The 14,553-nt window shown below is 42.8% G+C and overlaps 2 protein-coding genes across 2 annotated transcripts in view; one reads left to right on the top strand and one right to left on the bottom strand.

Annotated features, from left to right (window-relative positions):
- Nucleotides 1–225: 225 nt before the first annotated feature.
- Nucleotides 226–1,371, bottom strand: rxfp3.3a2 (relaxin family peptide receptor 3.3a2). The gene has a single exon (XM_069659472.1). It carries the CDS (start codon nucleotides 1,369–1,371, stop codon nucleotides 226–228), a length of 1,146 nt encoding a protein of 381 aa, XP_069515573.1.
- Nucleotides 1,372–2,992: 1,621 nt separating this feature from the next.
- The window catches only part of LOC138592714 (A disintegrin and metalloproteinase with thrombospondin motifs 7), an 81,593-nt gene continuing 70,032 nt past the window's right edge, over nucleotides 2,993–14,553 (top strand). The window contains exons 1-2 of the mRNA XM_069663579.1: nucleotides 2,993–3,110; nucleotides 7,375–7,733. Coding sequence (XP_069519680.1) covers nucleotides 2,993–3,110; nucleotides 7,375–7,733 — 477 coding nt within the window. The remainder of the gene's footprint in view (nucleotides 3,111–7,374; nucleotides 7,734–14,553) is intronic.

Raw genomic sequence — 14,553 nt, 5'->3', positions numbered from 1 at the left:
AGCAGCTTCTCCACCAATGGAATCAACAATAAATCTTATGAAGAATTTTCAAATGACACTTGTCCATGTCACGGTGGCACACACATGATGGTGCATCTGTCCTGTGAGTCCTTCACAACACCGGCGAAAGCGCGTTCGTCATTACGCACGAGTGATGACAGGTACAGGTGGTAAACCAGAGCAAAAAAAAGTAGCAGCTTTCATGCATTTCTCATCAGACTTAAGTTATCTGCTGAATGGGATAATTTTGCAGCTCGAGAAGCCTTTATGGTCTGTATGGGACAGCTTGTACTCTCCATTGTCCATGATGTGCAGAGGCACGACTCCCTGAGTGTCTCCCTGCGTAAAAGAGCGCGTGGCGCATCCCTTATTGTGGGGTGGAGTGGAGACTCTGAAAACCAAACCGCTCAGCATCTTCCTGATCTCCGGCCTCATCAGGCAGTAAAGCACAGGGTTCAAGCAGCTGTTGGCGTGCGCCAAGCACACAGTGACAGGGAACACGTACGTGTGCACCATGTAGTATGACTTATCCCAGTTCACTGCGTTAAATTTGACCAAGACGCCCCAGAATGTGATGGCATGATTTGGCATCCAGCAGAAGAAGAAAGACAAAACCACTATAGCGACAGATTTGGTGATTCTAGTTCTCCGTCTAGGGTTGCTGCTGTCCATGCTCCTCCGTCTGACAAAGCGCAGGAGCATCAGGTAGTTAACAGAGACTATGAGCATGGGGATGATGAAGGCTATCAGTATTTTCTGGATGTGATAGAGCGCGAGCCAGTCGTGCCCTTCAGGAAACTTGAGCAGGCAGAGTTTCTCCCCCGCCACCACAGTCACGGTGGAGAAGATAGCTGTGGGAGCTGTGGCCAATGTCGCCGCCACCCACAGCACCACGCACACCCACTTCACAGAGCCTGACCTCCTGTACGCTTTCTTCTTCAGGGCCGAGGCCACGGACCAGTAGCGGGTCACACTCATGGCTGTGAGGAAAAACACACTCGCGTACATGTTCATCACTGTGACAGAGAGGATGATTTTACACATGGCGTCTCCAAACGGCCAGCTGAAGTCCAGCGCGGTGTCCACAGCCCAGAAGGGCAGCGTGAGCACGAACTGGAAGTCTGTCACTGCCAAGTTAATGATGAAGAAATTGATGCTTGACTTCTTTCGACCTTGGCGTAACCTCATGAGGAAAAAAACGAGCAGATTCCCCACCAAACCCACCGCGCACACTACAGAGTAAACCACGGAGATGAGGATCCTCAGGATGAAGGCGCCGTCTGCGCTCACGTCAATGTCTTCGAAACTGAATTTATCATCACCGGGTGAACTTCTGTTAATGGCTCCGCTGTAGTTCAGTATTTCATCCATCTTTAAATCTGTGCGCACACCAGACAGTCTACTGCGCGCACAGGCTAAACTGCAACACACTGTTGCTCCATGCCTACAAGTGTCTCGGCTATTGTCTCACATCCTATGAGTTGGACTCTGCTTTTATACAGGTGTGTCGCTTCTCTGCTGAGCCACGATTGGTCGAACGAGACGTGACAGGGAAGCAGGGAATCATAGAAACGAGACTAAAGCATCCCGAATACAGCAGCAAGCTCAGAGAGGGACTGGTTCAGTCTTTACGTGTAAATGGGAGTTTATATTTAGCTACCACATCATGTGAGCTCATTAGGCTTATGTCTGGATGCACCTCGCACACCTGGACCGTGCGTAAAATGGAAAATCGGATGGAGACATTTAGGAAAGCGACTGTTTATGAAGTAAATTCAAGTTTTAAGTTTTAAGATTGTTGACGACAAACGTTGAGGATTGTTAACGCAAATAAGTGCACTTTAAAAGGTAGAGTAAAATTTAAATGATAAAACCAATCAAAGTGACTTTATCACAAGGTATAAAAAATATTAATGACGAGAATTAACTTCCCTCCACATTTGTAAGCGTCATCATCAGGACCAGCTGCGTTTCAGCGCGCCAGGCTCCATTAAAATGGATGCACTTTTACGATAAATGAAGGTATTCAAAACACATCAGAATTCATGGACGGCTCATGAACAGTACCTTTCTTCTTCCGCTAGAGGGGGCACTAAGCTCAGGCACATTGGATAAATAAAGTAAAACAATGATGTAGAGTATAATGAGCATGTGGATTCTTTCTTTACAGACTTTGTTCAGCTTGTTTCAGTCACATCTGCTGTAAGACAACCACTTTGAATAATCTCCTATGGAGAGCAGAAAGGGTCATACGTTTGTTTTATTTTTTTAAATTTATTTTTTTAACATGACTGCATATATATATAAGTGCAGATTTTCCAGGAACCTCACGAAACTTAATATTTTCAACATTTCACACTCGCTTGACCCCTCTCAAGTATGTTTTCTTACAAAGTTTCCCTAAAGAAGACTTATGTGTTTATTCGTTAAGCAGAAGAAGAGCTAACAATGCACATTCTTATCTGTACTAATTTCTCTGACTCGACGTGAATGCAACAAAACCGAAACCGGTCCTCATCTGACCCACTGAAAACTCGAAGGACCTCTGTTTTGGGAGCTACTGCCAGTTGGACTGAAGCACTGTATCCAGTTTCTTAGAGTAGCATTCCCCTTTAAGCCCGCAGCCCTGCTGAAAGATAGCCCATTGTCTTAAGTCCACCCATCTGTGGGGGTGGCTCTGCGAAAGTTTGCAGAAGAAATGTTTAAGCTGTCACTGGCTGTCGGCGGGAGACTGATGGAGGACAGGGGCAGCACAGACGCCAACACCGACATAAAAACTGACCATAAAGACCGAGAATGCACCGAAGTCGCCCCGTGGAAGCAGACCATGTTCAGGCCTAAAGTGGAGAAGTTTGTTGGAGGTGTCAGAATTTAAGTGCATGGCAAAGCAACAAAAGCGAGAAGTCAATCCAGCCCAGATGGAAATCATTTGAATTGACAATCGACGCTGTGTTAGAAAGCCATTAAATGCTTCAACTACCGTCCTGACAAGATGACCCGTTTGGACTGCGGGCTTCACGCCTCCGGACAAGGACTCTCCCTCATTCACTTCTTCATCGCACTTCTTGTGCTGGAAAACTGCAAAGCGTTGGGATTGTCACATGAATCAGGTCAGTCTAAAACAAAAACATAAAACTCATGATAGGTCCACGTCTTCTGGATCTGCTGCTGTTGTGCACATTAGTTCCAGAGCGCATCTAATGGGGCAGAATGAGGCCAGCAGTGCTCAGAGTGGAGGGCAGGACAGCTGTGACTTGTGTTTACAAAGGTTTGGGCTGACTATAGCAATTAAAGCCAATGTTTGCAGCTCTAGCCTGGTAGCTGTGGAGAGACCTGCTTTCCATTAAATCATCAAAGCTTCAAGCCCAGTGCAGGCAAACATCTGCTCGGCCTGCCCTTGAGCCAAAATAAAGAATCCCAGCTGACACTGACCTCTGACCTCACCAGTGAAGGTCAGGAAACAGAAAAAGTTACAGGATGCCTCCTCAAACTGGAGCTGTTTCCACTCTACTCTGCAACATAGGAGTGCCAGCCCCCTTTTTACTGTATCATCAGAGAATACATCTTTTCTAGTCTTGTATGATGCTCTCCCTCTCGACCCCCTGCAGTCTTCCATGTAGCTCATGGTGTCGATGTTAAAAGTCAGGCCTCTCCTGAGATCACAGATACAAGCAGAACAAGGACTGAGGATGCACTCTGTCTCCTCCTGTTAGTTGTCAGCCCCCTCAGAGAAGAGCAAAGTGCTGCCTGTCAGGCGTCATTGAAGAGGATGTGTCACTGAGAGAGGATGTGTCACTGAGAGAGGGGGCCTGACAAATGGTAACAATTTCAGGTGATAAAAGTTGGCCCAGGAAACCCAAACAATTATTTCTAGATGACTAACAAAACCCAAAATAGAGCAGCAGACAAAGGCTTCCTTTTGATAAGATTTCATTGTGATTTGGTAGCAAAATACGTGTATTCTTTGTTGTTACACAAGTTAAAGTGGGGAAAGAAAACAAGCACCTTCAAACCTTTTTAGACATGATTTACATTTATCTGTGTTACTATTTTTTAAGGACCCCCCTCGCAGCCAGCGTAAGGCCCTTGGTGGCCCTAAATCCGACAACCACCTCCTAATCTCCTCTACTTATTCATTTACGTTTGAAATTGAATTTCACATTCCTTTCATTTGTTACGGCAAATAATTGTTTGTAGAAAGTAGGGGTGGGACAATATATCGATACAGCAATATATCGTCGTCCTGACTCGTGCAACAAAATTATCCATAGGCTGGCGCCAAATAAATCATTATCAAATCGTATCATTATATGATTGTCTTGCAAGATATCAATTATTGCAGCATCGCTGTATCGTGATATTATCGTTAACATTGGCCATGTATCGTGTATCGTGAGTAACCCTGCATGTGATACCCGCCCCTAGTAGAAGGTTCACAGTAAAAGTCGAATGTGCACGATGACACCCTGTTATGATGTAATGACATCTTTTGTGTATTTTATTAATTAAGATGCTGCATGGAGAAAGTCCTTCATGTGTAATGAAATCATAAATCATGAACAGCATCGTCACATATGGAACTAAAGCCCTCAGAGAGGAGAGCACAGACCTCCATCAAGGCCACACAGGCCTATAAATCTTTATTAGTAAATATTTAGACTCTTTTAATCTCTGTTTGGATCCAGATCTTCTTCAAAAACACGTAATGAAAGGCAGACGAGCTGATTGGCTGATGGCGGCGGTGATTGTTGCGATGAATGAAATTGTTCCCAGAATACTTTGCTCAGAATCCAAAATGCTTCCTGGGCTGTAGCTGAAATATTGAAGGCATTCAGGGACAGAAGTGAACTCATGTTGTTCAGTGACCTTACAAAAGGTAAAACATCAGTGCTTCCTTGTTCTTCATTCAACGAGACATTCCAAGCAGCTGGTTGCCAAAAATATCCACCCTGCGTCTCAGTGCACTGATGTATTCCTGAAAATATTTCAGCTGATAATATTAAGCAGGGCTGCATGGAGAGAGACCTTGTTTTATTTGGTCTAAAAGCTGCGTGAAACCATAGAGATAATTATACTCATTTGTCTTTAATACATCACTGATGATCTTCATCATTATGAGGATTAATGAGCTCTTTGTCTGTGACAAATGAAAAGGCTTTTATTTGCATTGTGAGCTGTACAGAACAAATCTGACCACTTTATCAGTCCGATCTTTGTGCCTCTACAGAAGGCCACATTAGCTGAAGGTATTTTCTTTTGTGTGTATCACAGATGGGCGATAAAGCTTTAAAGTATCATGAAATTGCAGGGTAGTTTTGTGAAGATACAATTAAAGAAAATGAGAAACTACTACTACTAAAACTTTCTGTAAATGTTGCAGTGCTTTGTTGTTTATCCAAATTTTCACACTCAAACTTCTTGAGCACTTTTTAAGTTGTTCCCATTATTTGGAACCAACAACTCCACAGTAGAGCAGTCAGCGATGTTATCTTTCCCTTTAATGTCACAATTTTGCTGCAGATAGCCGTACGACAATTTCGATATGAAATGACCTCCCTTGCCAGAGTATGAGAGAATTCACCTGGTAATAGAACAATAAAGCGTCATTCTAATGTGCGGTAAATTGATTCGGCATTGTGGAGAAATAATTATGTGGGGAAAGTCTTGGTGCAGTGGTTAGCACTGTCACCTCACAGCCAGAAGGCCCCTAGTTCAAAACACGGTTCGGACACAGTGGGCATGTTCTCCTTGTGGGTTCCCTCCCTTCCTCCCACAGTCCAAAGACATGCTCGTTAAGTTCATTGGTGACTCTAAAATCACCCATAAGTATGAGTGTGAAGGGTTGTCTGTCTCTTTGTGTCATCCCTGTGGTTGACTGGCGATCAGTCCAGGGTGTACCCCGCCTCTCGCCCAATGACAGCTGGGATAGGCTACAGCCCCCCACGACCCTGAACAGGATAAGCGGTATGGATAATGGATGGATGGATGGAAGTCTTCATGATACAAGAGATCGTCTCAAATGTCGTGCTTTGCTGTGACACCAACCTTTGATCTTTTTTGGTGTTTGTGCGCTACACATGGAGCATTTTAAATGTTACCTTGGTGATGAATAAGCTTACTAATTTCCCAAATTGAATCTAAAATGAATGTAATTGCTAATATATAGAAAAGACATCAGGTATGCACACAAGTGGTGCAGCTCCTGGAATGGTTTAGAAATCTGTAGGCACGGGGCAGAAGAGGTTTCTGTTTGTAGTCAGAGGAGTTTTGACCAATCACGTATCAGCAGGCTTTGGTTGCATTCAGGAAAAACAGTCAATGTGGAGAGCAGAAGGGGCAGAACACAACCCACCATACTTCCATACCGGCTCCCATCCGAGGTCATGTGACTATGATCTGGCTTTTTATTAAGCTTTATTAACAGATGTCTGCATGCAAATGGAGCTAACAATCTGCTGTTAGATGTTGTATCTAAACTCTAACTCCAGTCTCACTTCTCAAGTTGCTAGTCGGACCGTAAACAATGCAGAGCATTGAAAAGGAAGTCTTTGCAAGAACTCCTTTATCGCTAACCGCTGGCTACACCAGAAACCCCGGAAAGTTCGCTGTCACACCTAGAGGCTGTCGCCGATGGGGGGTTCTGAGGTTGGTTTGAATGCAATAAAGTCACAGATTTTAGTCATTTGGTTTCTCCTATTTACACAGAATCTGGTTACATTCTAAAAAAAAGTCATTTAAATCATTTTTTTCACTTTTAAATGTAGTTAATTGCTGTTTAATTTTCAAGCCACACCTCAGACTTTTTTCCTTTGTATGTGGGTTTACAGAAAGTTCACACTAAATATTCAGCGGACATGGATTATTCAGTGTGTGGAACTAAATCAGAAACATTCAGTGTTGCCACAAACTTAATGATGTTGTGGGACAAATGTGCTCCACAGTCATCAGTTATATTGCTCCCATCAGAGAGCCACTAACCAGCCCTCCTCTTGGGGGACTTTGTCTTTACCCCCGCTCACTAAAGGGAGATCCCCGTCACACTTCCTTTCATGCTGCTGATTCAGCTGTTTCAGATCACAGGGATATTAAAGAGGATTATTTTTATCAGAGGAATAATTTCACTGACTTTATCACACTTGCTGAGGGTACAAAGTGAAAGGATGGTGAATGCAGTTTGAAGCAGTGTTCCTTTGTAAACAGTGCAGCTGTATGTAAACATAAAAATGACAGATGAGACACATATGGATTTGTTTAGAGCTTCCACAGTTTGTTTACAGCTTTACAGCCACATAATTATTTAATCTCCCTCCCCTTTCCCATGATTTACTAACCCGTCTTCTCATTCATCTTCTCTTCCCCCCTCGCCGATGACAGGGAGATTCCTCCCTCAGTATGAAGTCGTTCACCCCACGAGAGTCGATGCCAGAGGTCACTTCCTGTCCAACTTCCTGTCTCACCACGCTCGCCGCGTCCAGCGCCGGGAAGCCTCAGAGGGGCCGGCGGACTTGGATCGAGTCTTCTACCAGTTGTGGCACGGCGGCCACAGTTTGCACTTTAACCTCACCCTCAACCCGAACCTGCTCGCCCCAGGCTTCCTGACGGAGAGGAGGTACGGTGGCCTGGAAGGGGCCGAGATCCGTCCTCCTGGATCATCGCAGTGCCATTACTTAGGTGAAGTGTTGGATCATGCCACTGTTAGAGGAAGAGCAGCCATAAGCACCTGTGATGGACTGGTGAGTAACTTTTAAGCTTGTCTGTTTTAAGTTGTATTAAACAGCCTTTCAAATTAAAAGCAGCTGCTGCAGAAAGGCTGCATAAAGAGCAGATAGGTCAGTCATGATCAATACTTTGCAAAACAACGTTCAGACTAATCTGACTATTTCATGGTTTTCAATTAGACAGCTTCACACCCTGAATGGATTTTCCAGGAAACACAGGTGGGTCTAATAGAGGTGAGGGAAAGAAGTGGAACAGCATAGTGTCGCTATGTTTTGTGTGAAAATATTTTATTAAATTTAATTTTAATTTAACAATAATTACCTTGCAGTTAGGGTGCAATAAAAATGAAGTGAGATAAACAGACTCACATTGTTATCTTCTTAGATAAAACAGATGTTAATGTTTTCCTTTGGGGACATAATTTGCCGGTAATATAAAATATAATCTTTATTTATTGAGCACTTTTCAGTTACAAAGTTACAAAGTGCTTTACGAAGGCAGCAAAGCCAAACAGTAATTAAATCTAGTCAAAGGCCGATATTAGAAATAAGAAATCATTTTTAAAAAGTTAATTCATTTAAAAAAACTCTAAAAGTCTAAAATTCAAAAGGATCTGGAAACCGATCTCCTCGGGCAGGTCGTTCCAGAGCTTCGGCGCCTTCACAACAAAAGCTCTGTCCCCTTTAGTCTTCAGTCTGGCATTTGGAACACACAGAAGACCTCTGTGCGAGGATCTCAGTGTACGTGTCGCCTCGTGCAGTGCTAACAGGTCTGAGATGTATCTGGGAGAAAAGCCATGGAGAGACTTAAAAGTAATACATACTGGGAGCCAGTGTAAAGATGCTAAAACAGGAGTTGATGTGATCATGTCTTAAAAGCCTGGCAGCTGAGTTCTGTTTTCTCTGGAGTCGATCAATAGCTTTTTGATTAAGGCAAGTGAACATGCGGTTACAGTAATCCAGGCGTAATGAGATAAAAGCGTGTAACATCGTCTCTGTGTCATTAATAAAAGGTAATGAACCAAATGTGTTGCATTACTCAGCGTGGTGCACAAAGCTTAGAATCTGTCTGTAGTTTTCTTCTTCTCAGAGTTTGAACTTCAGTTCTTTACTGCAGCCAGAAGATGTGTCTGTCTGACATTTGGTTAAAACCACAAATTTTCCGCCTTAAACACCACATTTCCAGGCATTGGTGCACACTGTATACTGTTCCACAGATGCATGCAAAATCACCCACAGGCTTTTCACTAACACCTCCCTTTTTTCAGTAAAGAAAGTGTTCACTGTTTAACAGTCAAAGCTGAAGAACAAGGTGACAGTCCTGTCAGTGTATGTGCAAGCTCATATTCAAAGACTGTTCTTTCAAAGGCCGCCAATCACTCACGCTCTGCCCTGCCAAATGTTTTGACAGCTAAAGGACACGTTAACGGTTCTGTTCATCAGGGCGTTCAGAAATCATTTTTAATCTTTGACACATCATCCTCACAATGCTGCAGTAATATTGCCTCATATTAGGTCTGTTCAATGACTAATAAGAGGATTTCCATGTAGCACAAACACAACTGTCAATCGCATATTAACAAAAGCATCCTAATAGATAGGATTGTAAAGGCTCCTGCACACCATCAGTTTCTCATGAACACGTGCATCCTTTTACTTGCTATGAACCTGAAAAAAGTTTAGATGAAAGAAGGTTAACCTGGCACCTTAACAGCCGAGAAAGCAACTGGAATGCCAACTGTGTGGTCGGAGAGTTGTGTGTGTGTGTGATGCCAGCAGAAGCTGACACAGCCTCCAGCTAACATAGCCTCCAGCTGCTAGCCTTAAGCTGCTTCCCTTCCCCTAGGTTTTTTTCATCCTTGTAGTAGCCAGCTCTGCCAACACTTCACTTTATTACGTTTAACGAGAACATATGCAGTAGTAGCAACCAAGAGTCAAGACCTGTAAACAGCCTTTTGAAGTGCAAAATCAATGGAGTCCCCTCTAAGGTGCCTCCAGGCTTGTAGTCGCATTGAGAATTAATGCAGGTTTCTACTTGATTAAAATGCATGAATGTATTTACTATTGATTAAAGGCTTTTATTTTGAAAAATCAAACCTCTCTGTGAGGTTGTTTTATTTTCAAGTGGATCAAATTCCCACAGAGACATCGCTGTTAAGTTCTCTGTTTAAAGACAGGTTGCTTGGCAAATCTCACCTGCAGGGACGACTTTAAGTGAGTAAGAAGATCAATAAAATCCCCACTAAAGTAAGCAAACATTGCCTGCAGCAAGTTCAAAGAAGGTGCCCTTGTGGTGTGTTCTACCATTTTACAACTCTTTTCTCAGCAACAGTAAACAAGTCCCCTGAAAGGCCTAATCATGCAAACACAACGATGCTGGAAACAATACTATAAGATTTTGTCCCATGTGGACTTGAAAGCACCACGAGCTTCCAGCAGATTCTTTGCATCAAATGTATCCTGCTTATTCCACATAATCTAAATGAAGCTTCTTTGGGTTTAGATCTACAGAACAGAGTTACATAAATGTATGCGTCACACTGTATCGACGGTGAAACCCATTTGACACCGTCCATGCTTTCATGTTGATTGAGGCCATTGCTTCTTCTGCTCTCTCCATGTCTCGCCAAGAGGCTTGTTGACCCACGAGTGAGACCGTGGAAATGAATTGTCACTCTTCATCCTTTTCTTTTCTGGTGATCCTTTGGTTGGTGTCCAGTGCACTTTCATGTTTTTCATCCTAGCTGTCAGGGGTGGAACTCAGCACGGTCTCCTGCTGCTTCACGTGGTAACACGTGGGCATGTATTCTGTTCTGTTCACCACTTCTGTGACAGACTTCTGTTCCATTAGTTACATGTGTCTGGCCTTGGTTTTGGAACATTGAACAAAGTATTTCCACCAACAAAAGTAACAATGATTGCATGTTTTTGCATTCGTCTCTGTTAACTGCAATCTGTAGCGAGCCGAGATCTCAAAAGCTGCTTCCTACAAGATAGAATAACTTTTGGAACAATTCAGACCCAGTTATTGTGCAGTCAGACTCTTAGAGATGTCAATCTCACTGACTCTACTATTGTCTGGCCTTGTCAGCATGCTGCGTGCATACGTTTAGCTGCAGCTGCATCGTTCACCAGAGTAGCTGGCTTTTGTACTGAGCAGGTGCGCTTAAAGGTGCCCTGTGGAGTTTCCTTGTAAACAAACAAAAGTTATGTTTACATTTATGTTATCCGGCACAAATCCTATTGTGTCTATTGTTCAACAAAGATGTTGATTTCCTGAATTCTTTATAAACACCCAAAGCCGATTTCTTTCAGGTATTTTATACCCTGCATTGTTTGTATCCATGTTTACTTTGTGGAGTCTGCGTGTTTGTCTTTACTGCTGCAGTGCAGCCACCTGTGTGTCAGAGGAATGGTGTCAAATCTCTTGCAGGGCTGTGCACTGTGTCACTCGTGTTTGGGTCCTTGTTTGTGTGCAGGGCTTAACAAAAGTGAGGACCCACTTGAGGGAAAAACTGCTTTTGTGAAAGTGATAATCTTGAAGATTTTCATGTAAATAAATGTCTGTTAAGTCACTATCTATCGCCAAATGAGGTAACACAATGGTGATTGAGCCTGTGGCCCACTGATGAAAGCCTTTGCATTTGCAGTATCACAGACTGGGTGTCTGGTGCAACTTTCGCAGAAAAAATCACAAGCAGCGCCCAGTTAGTGACGCGTTTTCCATCAGCCAGCAGTGGTTGGTCTGCCAGAGAGGGTAGGCGGAGCTAAGCGGCTGCTTTTCCGGTCTCTGCAAGTGTTGCGAGTAAACGGTAAACTACTATGGCTGAACAAACAAAGAAAAGATCGATGACTACAGATACAACTTCAAAAATAAGTGAAAAAAGAGTTAACCGTGGACGTCACACATGCAACACTGTCTGGATATCTGGGAAGTGTGCTTCTGCGATTACCGTTTATCGCCATAGGTGCCGCCAAAGAGAACGAAAATCTTCGAGATTAGCACTTTAAACCTGCAAAGGAAACCTTAAGTAAAGTTTTATCTTAGCCCACATAAGCTTTTAAATGTTATTTTGATTGTTGTTGAGGAAACTGAAAGTAATTTTACGCTCAAAAATAGACGTTTTAGAAGACGCTTTATGTGATATTAAGTCGTTAATTACTTGCAGACATGAACTTTCTGAAGTCTCAAACCCTCACATAGTTACAGACACATGGTATCCACATTGGTGGTGCTCTGCCAGGCCTGAGCAGCAGCCAGCTTCACTTCTGGCACATTTTTTGCCTGAAGTCTGGTTTATCACAAGAGAAACACAAGATCAGCTGAGGTCATGTGAAAGAAGTGGCTGCTTAAACCTTCCTTGTACTGATTGGGAAGTTGATTCAAAAGGATGAAAACCTTTAATTTCTCACTTAGTAGTAGTAATAGTAACTTTCCAGTACACATGTGTGTGCTTATGAAGAAATTAATAAACCAAAAAGGGAGAAATGTATGTCTTCTTTCGTGAGACTGGTCAGAAGTCTGTTACAGCCAATCATCTGGCTTCTGCCATCCTGCTCCACCCCCACCCTAACGCTCCAGCTGGTGACATAATGCCAGTTAGGCAATGTTTGGTTTTGGCTCGCCCATTTTCAAGCTGGAAAAACAGTAAACTAAAACGCATTTCTCAAGACTTTTGAGTCATGAAATATTCAATGCAGGAACCGTATCCTGATCCATGTTTGATCAGCAAGTTTGACAGTTTGTCTTGAGACTGGGAGCCTGGGGCTTTGGCGCTGGATGGACTCATTTTCATAAAGTTGAGATCCAGTTGTGTTTAAGCAAATACCGATACGTTGAGCAGTCTGCCACCTCGCCTCGGCATTATGCATCATCAGGCGTATCCATCATGCACCATGCCTGACAGATGGATATGCCTGCTCTCCATAGAAACTGGAAAGAATCCATCATCATGACTTATCACTCCCTGCCCATGGAGCTTCAGTGCATGTTTGTCTCATGGTCCCCTGTCGCGGCCCAGCCTCCCTGTTTCTGGACCTTTTCTTTCTTCCTTTTAAGAATAAAAAACACTGAGAATAAATGGAACAATATTTAAACTTCAAATAGTGAAGTTTAAAGGGGATTTGAGCTGGACTTCAAAGCAGAAAAGTTTGCATTTTTTACTCATAGCTATCTTCCATCTCAAATCCATTGTGCTGCAGAACAGAGCCACATGTTTAATAAATATGTCCCTGTAAGAGACCGCGCTGTAGGACATTTGCAAATACTCCTGAAGATTATCCAAAGCTTCTTGGCAAACTTGAGTTCTTCCTGTTCTGTTATTAATCATATCATACAGATGTGTAGAATAAATACTGACAGATGAAGAGAAAAGATGTTTAAAGTGTCTTTTTGCCTTTGTTCATGATTGCATGTCCTTCTGTCGGAGGCATTTTATGTTCCTGACTCTTATTTTGAAAAACTGAATTTCTCTCACCACCATTTCTGTCTGCAGCTGAAGACATGCAGTATGGCTGGCTGCTTTATATGCAGGTGTACCTGATAATGTAGCCTGTGTGTGTGTGTGTGTGTGTGTGTGTGTGTGTGTGTGTGTGTGTGTGTGTGTGTGTGTGTGTATTAATATTCTTCACTATGAATTCCAGCGGTTTTATCTTTGAATTCATAATGAGTTTTATTTAAATGTCAATTCTAATCAGTAATAAGGGCCACTTTAGTCCAAAGGTACTTAAGTACACACAAAAAGACATTTAGAACTGCTTGATCACCTAAGTATATAGATGATAGACATTCACCCTCTATGGTTTCTTAACTTCCCATCACTCAACCTATGGAGCATGAGTCAGAACTGCGTGACAGGTTTTTAGTGTTTGACCGGTCTTAATTTTGCTTCTGGTTCAGACTATTGTAAGTTAGACACTACAAGAGACTGACGCATTAAAGCTTGAAAAGTTAGCCACCCTGCTCCAGGCCATGTCAGAACTAAGAGCCATGTTTCCATTGTAACAGTCAGTGACACCTGCTGGAGAGAGTGCAGTGACCTGTTGGATATAAACAGCAGTGACCACATAATCTGTTGTTTTTATTTGTAGAAGGAAGTGATCACTCTCTGCTTTGTTTTCCCTGGAAAAGGTCCTGGTAACTATCGCATTCCTCCAGAGGGAGAACATTATTCTCTGCTGTTTGAAGGCTCATTGCTTGTTCAGTCAGTAATGAAGATAATCAGGGACTGCTTTGGATATCTATCTGAAGACTGACTACCCCTGGACTAGTTTTTCATTAACAATAAAAGATGAATAAGTTCCCCTAATGACGAGTGATTACGGTGATATTTCTGTACAAATAAAGAAACACTTGAGGTAATAGGCCGGGCAAGACAAGGCAAGGCAAGTTTATTTATAGAGCACCATTCATACACAAAGCAATTCAAGGTGCTTTACAAAGCATTAAGAACATCACAAGAAATGTGACACAAAGCAAAAATTGATACAATATATATACTGCATATATAAAAATATAAGTTCAGGTCGGGTCAGGACACTACAACAGTATGTGCTTACCTCCCCGAGGACACTTTCTAACACCTTTTATTAGTCGTGTTCCCAGAACTACCTTTTCTCCCATAAGGGTTCCAAACCTTCAGAGTTGTTACAATCACACTATAGTTTGTTGTTTAATAAATCGCCTGAGATTTAAATCTACCTTTTTCTTTCTGAATCGCTGAACGGAAAAATGGGAGTGAGAGGGAGCTGTAATTATCTGCGGCACTCGGCATGCAGTGATGATATTCAGAACAAAGATCATGACCTCGAGTGTTACATTGCTTTTATACAACAG

Source organism: Semicossyphus pulcher, unplaced genomic scaffold (genome assembly GCF_022749685.1).
Source record: "Semicossyphus pulcher isolate SPU_LCO1_2020_fin unplaced genomic scaffold, fSemPul1.0.p SCAF_1, whole genome shotgun sequence".
NCBI lineage: Eukaryota > Metazoa > Chordata > Actinopteri > Labriformes > Labridae > Semicossyphus > Semicossyphus pulcher.
Note: the sequence above shows the minus strand (reverse complement) of the source record. Positions and strands in the feature narration are given on the sequence as shown.